At 37.5% G+C, this 6768-nt stretch overlaps 1 protein-coding gene across 1 annotated transcript; it reads left to right on the forward strand.

Moving 5' to 3' along the window:
• The first annotated feature begins 218 nt into the window (after positions 1 to 218).
• LOC135599101 (uncharacterized) lies at positions 219 to 5774 on the forward strand. The gene is made up of 2 exons (XM_065093835.1): positions 219 to 1421; positions 3652 to 5774. Exon 2 carries the CDS (start codon positions 3657 to 3659, stop codon positions 4983 to 4985), a length of 1329 nt encoding a protein of 442 aa, XP_064949907.1. The 5' UTR covers positions 219 to 1421; positions 3652 to 3656; the 3' UTR covers positions 4986 to 5774.
• The last annotated feature ends 994 nt before the right edge of the window (positions 5775 to 6768 follow it).

Here is a 6768-nt window from a genome sequence, read left to right on the forward strand (position 1 = left end):
GACTTATTCACTTGATAGATTTGCAGATTTATATGTTAATGAAATAGTAAGACTTCATGGTATTCCAAAGGAGATTATCTCTGATAGAGACTCCAGATTTCTCTCTAGATTCTGGAGAAAATTGCAGGAGTCGATGGGCACTAAAGTCAAGTTTAGTACTGCATATCATCCTCAGACTGATGGTCAGACAGAAAGAACAATTCAAACACTTGAGGATTTGCTTAGAGCCTATGTTATGGATTGGAAAGGTGAATGGGATAAGGATATTTCACTCGTTGAGTTCACATATAATAATAGTCATCATTCAAGTATTCAGATGGCTCCTTATGAAGCTCTATATGGGCGAAAGTGCGTAACACCTGTATGTTGGGAGGAAGTTGGAGACAGAAAGCTATTAGCACCGGACAAGGTACAAGAAACTACCGAGAAAATTCAAGTAATAAGGAAAAGGTTAAAAACTGCTCAGAGTCGTCAAAAGAGTTATGCTGACAATAGAAGACGAGATATTGAGTTTGAAATCGGAGATTTTGTATTCTTAAAAGTCTCCCATTCCAAAGGCATTATGAGGTTTGGGAAGAAAGGAAAATTAAGCCCAAGATTTGTTGGACCTTTCGAGGTTCTTGAGAGGGTTGGTTCTGTCGCTTACAGGATCGCCTTGCCACCAGCATTGAGCCATGTCCATGATATATTTCATGTCTCGATGATTAGAAAGTATATGTATGACCCTTCTCACATCATTAAGTATGAGCTGGTGGAATTCGATAAAGATTTATCCTATGTGGAAGAGCCTATTCAGATTATTGATAAGAAAGAAAAAGTCCTAAGGAATCGGGTCATCCCACTGGTTCAAGTAAATTGGAGACATCATTCTGGAGAAGAGACAACTTGGGAGCTAGAAGAGGAAATGAAAAAGGTGTATCCTCGTCTTTTCATCGAATAGAGGTACGATAAATTTAGAGGACTAAATTTTTCTTTTAAGGGGGGGAGAGTGTAACACCCCTCATTTCCGAACGTTCGTATAAATTTTTGGTGATAATGTAAGCATCTATTTTAATTGACAAAAGAAATAGAGTATGAATTAGAGGTAACCTATTTGTAAGATTTGGGAGATCTGTTCAAAAAAAAAAAAAAAAAAAAAAAAAAAAAAGAATCTGAGGACCTATATGTAAACCCTAAGGACCTAATCGTGAATATGATAAAAACGAGGACTAAACTGCAAAATGCACCAAATGACAAATTCCACCGCTTAAGCCTCTCTGCCTTCGTTGTTAAGGAAGCAGAGGAGGCAGCTCGTGGGTGATCAGGGAAAGAAAAGAAGAAGAAGAAGAAGAAGAAGAAGAAGGAGAAGAGAAAGAAAATTTGGGGCTTTTAGGGTTTTTGCTTTAATCTTGTTACTTCGGGTCAAAAATTTGCAAAGGCAAGTGTTCTAACCCCATCCTACATAAGTATTTGACTCTGTTTTTATGTTGATTCAAAATAAATTGGACGATTTTTATTTAGAAACTGATATGTTTCTCTTTGGACATAGAACTATGGATTCTGAAAGTTTTCGGTAAACTGACCCCTAAGCACTGTTTCAGCCCCAAGTTTTAGTACAGAAAGAGAATTCAGGCAGGAACTATTTTTGTTTGAAATTAGACTCGTATGCCTTTCTTTTGACACCGATTTTGTAGATTTCGGACACCGAATACTTACCCAAAAATTTGTTTCAAAAGAGCCTATAGACGCTGTAAAACAGAGTTCAAGATTTCTGACCCTTCAATACTAAAACGCCTATAACTCCCTGTTGAAAATTCTGATTTGTACCAAACTGATTTTAATTGAAACTAGACTTGAAATTCTCTCTTTTGACATATAGTTTGAAAATTTTGGAGTTCAATTGCTCACCCTATCGTCTGTTGAATCCGATCCTATAAAGTCTGCAACCAGTGATTGTGATTTTGACCTTATGTTACCAAATCAGAGGTAACTCTGTGTTGGGAGCCCTGTTTCATATGAAATCTGTTCCATCCGAATATAGATTGATATATGGTTCAACCATAGCCTTCTTATGGGTATTGGAGCATAATTGATATTCCGAAATATTTGCTTGATGTGCCACTGGAATTCTGTCCGAAATCGAGCCTTGGTCGATTTCGCGTATTCTGTTTCATTCCTTTGGATATTGAATTCATCTAACCTTCCTATTTTGAATTGAGCTCAGTATGAATGTTTTGAATCCCTGTATACTCTTGCCTTCATTTCATTCCAAAACTGAATACATTTGTGAGAGATTGTTGCTTGCATCGTATTGTCTCGTAAAGGCACATGTACGTTTTGTTGTTCCGCGTGTGCTTCCGTATTATGCTACTTATTGTTTAAACTGCCCTCTTGTATTCTGGTGTTGTGGGATAATGTGAACCTTTGCCAGAAATGGTAAAGGGAGTTATGCATAGAGCCTGCGATGCTCTGCCGGCCCCCTCTGACTTCACCTAGACGTGGGTGGATGGAGCTCCCAGACGTGGGAGACTTCTGTCTGGTGGTCATTCAGAAATGGATGAATCACATTCTGTCTGTGATCCCACTACACCCTCTATATGTTTGATATGACATCCAGAGTTTTGGTGAGTTATTTCTGTTCATGCTCTGGATAAGTATGATATGATTGCAACGTCAAGGACGACGTTTGAGCTTCTGTACGACATATGAGTTTGATATGCTCTGAAATGCTTCATTCATTGTTGATTTTGCTTCGAAATGTTCCATATGTCGTTGATGTGTTTTGGAACATTTTATATGCCATTGATAAGCTCCGATATGTTTCCCTTGTTTCTGATATGCTCCAATTACTCTATGCCCCATCTGTCAGGAACCAAATATGTATGATTAAAAGGACAATTGTGATTCTGCTCCTAATGATTTTATGTCTACAAAATCGTATATTCTGCTTTGTGTTTTGAAACTGTATCTCTTTGGAAAGTGTACTATTTTGATATGGATATGTTAGTCACTTGCTGAGCTCTTTATGCTCACCCCGTTTGTTGATAAATTTTTCAGGATAGCGTATCGCTTGCTTTAATGTTAAGAATGGGCTGAGGCAGTGGGAAGTTTAGAAGACGTTGGGCAGAACTTTTGTTAGCATATATGTAGTTGTGTATAAGCTACCTTGCATCTAATGAAATGTGACTATGAATCTAAACCTGTGGATTTTGTGTAAGTTAAAGGATCCCTCATGTATAGGGTTTTGGAATGTTAAATTAAATTTGTGTAAAGTTACGAACTTATGGTAAATCGATGATTGTGGTGACTGCATGGATTTCCCCACTTGGGGATTTATATTGTGGTTTTTATTTTGATGAGTCGAGTTCAGATTGTATGAATTATCGAGTGATGTGTGCTATGTTTATGAATTGCACAGGGTTATGAATTGGTAGATTATAGAAGTGAAATTTTTGATCTGAATGTTTTTCTTAGTGAACTCAAATGTGTGTTTGGATCCTGGGTTAGTTATGATGAAAAATTTTTAATATCATGGATATTTTTTGGGGCGTGACAGAGGTGGTATCAGAGCCTGATTTGAGAATCACTAAGAATACTATGTTTTTTTTTTAGGTTTATTGACTATCATTTAGAGATTGATCAAAGAAAATGTTCTTTTGATGTTTTAGGAAGCAAGGATGACGAGATCATCTGGTTCTCCTGTTGCATCTACTACTGATCAATTGAGTGGTATTATGCGGACTTTGGAGACTATGGCACAAGTGATGCAACAACAACAACCTGTCCAACAAGGAAGTAATGATGGAATAGAGACATCAAACCGGACGGGGTTGGGAATTGGACAGTTTAAGAAGCTTAGTCCTCCCAGTTTCAGTGGTGAATCTGATCCAATGGTGGCGGAACGATGGATGATGCAGATAGAGAAAATATTTGATGCCTTAAGTTACTCTGATGAACGAAAGGTTTTTCTTGCCACCTTTATGCTGGAAGGAGAAGCTGAACACTGGTGGAGAATGATTAAGAGGATGTCTGAAATGAAAAATGAGCCAATGACATGGAAGTTATTCCAAGAAAAGTTCAACGATAAATATTTTCCAGAATGTATGAGAGAGCAAAAAGAATTGGAGTTCTTGAATCTTATCCAGGGAAGTATGACGGTTACAAAGTATGAATCTAAATTCACTGAGCTCTCCAGGTTTGCCATACATATGACTGATGATGAATCTAGAAAAGCAAGAAGATTTGAAAGGGGATTACGGCCCGCAATAAGAAGCCGAATGTCAGCTTTAAAACTACAAACATATGCAGATACGGTAGAAAGAGCTTTGAAAATTGAACGAGACATGGAGGAAATTCAAGAAATCATTGGCAAGAACAAAAAGGACAAATTTACTAGCAAAAGCATGAGAGAAAACGAATATGAAGCTAGTAACAAGAGGGCTAAGACATCTGGATTTGAGAAATGGAAACCAGTGCGGAGGACTCAGTCATGTGCAAAATGTGGATCAAATCATGAGACGAGTCGGTGTTTTCGGGTGACTGGAGCCTGTTTTGCTTGTGGAAAGTTAGATCATCAAATAAGGGATTGCCCTCTGAGGAAGGAGAAAGAGCCACTGCCTCCTAGACCCTCAGCCCATGCTAGAGTGTACGCTATCACGGAACAAGATTCTAAAGCTTCTAAATCTGTGGTGGAAGGTATTCTTCATGTTTCTAAAAGAAATGCAAAAGTTTTGTTTGATCCCGGCTCCAACTTATCGTTTGTTTCAAAGTACTTTGCTTGTCACTTGGATATTCTACCTAAACCCCTGGATTATATGTTATATGTAACAACTGCTGTTGGAGATTCATTGGCAACAAACTTGGTCTACCCATCTTGTTTGATCTCTATTGGAGACCACGAATTCCTTGCTGATTTGATTCTCTTAGAGATCCAGGGCTTTGATATTATACTTGGCATGGATTGGTTATCTTCTCATCACGCTAGTATTGATTGTTACAAAAAATAATTACTTTCTGTATACCAGATCAGCCTATATTTTTCTTTGAGGGCATTAAGCATGATTTGCCTCCTTGCTTAATATCCGCACTTCAAGCTTATCATCTTATGCAGAAAGGTTGTTTTTATTATATGGTGTGTGTAAAGGAGCATTCAAATCAGGAAACCCACCTAGATGAAATTTCAGTGGTCAAAGAATTCTCTGATGTATTTCCAGATGACTTGCCTGGTTTACCTCTAGATAGAGAGGGTGAATTTGCTATTGATCTAGTCCCCAGTACAACCCCAATATCTAAGCCTCCCTACAGAATGGCACCACTTGAGCTAGAAGAATTAAAGAAGCAAATACAAGAATTATTAGATAAGGGTTTCATACGACCCAGTGTATCCCCATGGGGTGCTCCGGTACTATTAGTGAAGAAGAAGGATGGAACATTGAGGCTTTGTATTGATTATAGACAGTTGAATCAGGTGACCATCAAAAACAAGTATCCCATACCTAGAATTGATGATTTGTTTGATCAACTGCAGGGTGCACAAGTATTCTCTAAGATTGACCTGAGGTCAGGTTACTATCAGTTGAAGATCAAGGAGGAGGATATTTCAAAAACAGCTTTCAGAACTCGATATGGTCATTATGAATTCTTGGTGATGCCATTTGGTTTGACTAATGCCCCTGCAGCTTTTATGGAACTAATGAATAGGATATTTCAACCGCTCTTGGATATCTGTGTAATTGTATTTATTGATGACATATTGGTGTATTCAAAGAGTAATCAGGAGCATGAGGAACACTTGAGAGATGTGTTGTCCATACTAAGAGAAAAGAAGTTGTATGCGAAGTTCAGCAAATGTGAATTTTGGTTGAATGAAGTTGCTTTCTCCGGCACAACATGATGTTCCTGCTTTAATTGTCTCATCCTGATCGAAGCACCCTGCGTCACTCAAAACGCAGATTAAATCATAAACATATATCAAGGAGTTTCATCATCAAAATACGAGATTCAACAATCTCCCCCTTTTTGATGATGACAACCACTTGATGACGGAGTTAAACTTAACTCCCGGAGTTTAAACAAACTCCCCCTATCAATATGCCATATTGATAGAACCTTGAATTCAAACTGAATTCAAGTCATTGCAATATTCATCATGAATACTTGCAACACGTCAACATGAACATATGCATAAACTTATGCATAACATGTCATGTCATCAACATACTTTCATCAACATACTTCTCCCCCTTTGTCATCAACAAAAAGGAGAAGTATCACAATCAAGTGTTTGTGATATTGGTTTAACTTATTGCATGAAAAACATATTATCAAGTTTTATCATCATGTAGTTTTGAAGCCAAAAAATTTAGCAAATGTTACATCATGCTTAGAATATTCAGGCTATCAAGTTTCAGATATGCAAGTTCTACAGTATACAAGATAGCACTTTTAGAACATGCAAGCTAGCAATTTAGAGATGTTCAAGAAAGCAACTCTTGCTTCTTGAGATATGCAAATTTGTCAAGTTTTGCTAGATGTGCAAGTTAGCATTTTTGCCTCTTGAGATAGGCAAGATAGCACATTTGCTTCTTTTGAGATAGCAACTTTTCGCTTCTCTTTATACTACAAGCTAGCAATTTTTTTACGATATACAAGTTAGCAAAAACTTCGAAAGCAAATGCAAGATAACTTTCTTGTGTAGGCTCATGATTATTGCTTCCTATTGTAATGTGCAGGTTGCAAGTCTTGCTTCTTGAGATATTCAAGATGGTGATGTTCAAGAAGACAACTTTT

The sequence above is a fragment of the Musa acuminata genome, chromosome BXJ2-1, assembly GCF_036884655.1.
Source record: "Musa acuminata AAA Group cultivar baxijiao chromosome BXJ2-1, Cavendish_Baxijiao_AAA, whole genome shotgun sequence".
Lineage (NCBI taxonomy): Eukaryota > Viridiplantae > Streptophyta > Magnoliopsida > Zingiberales > Musaceae > Musa > Musa acuminata.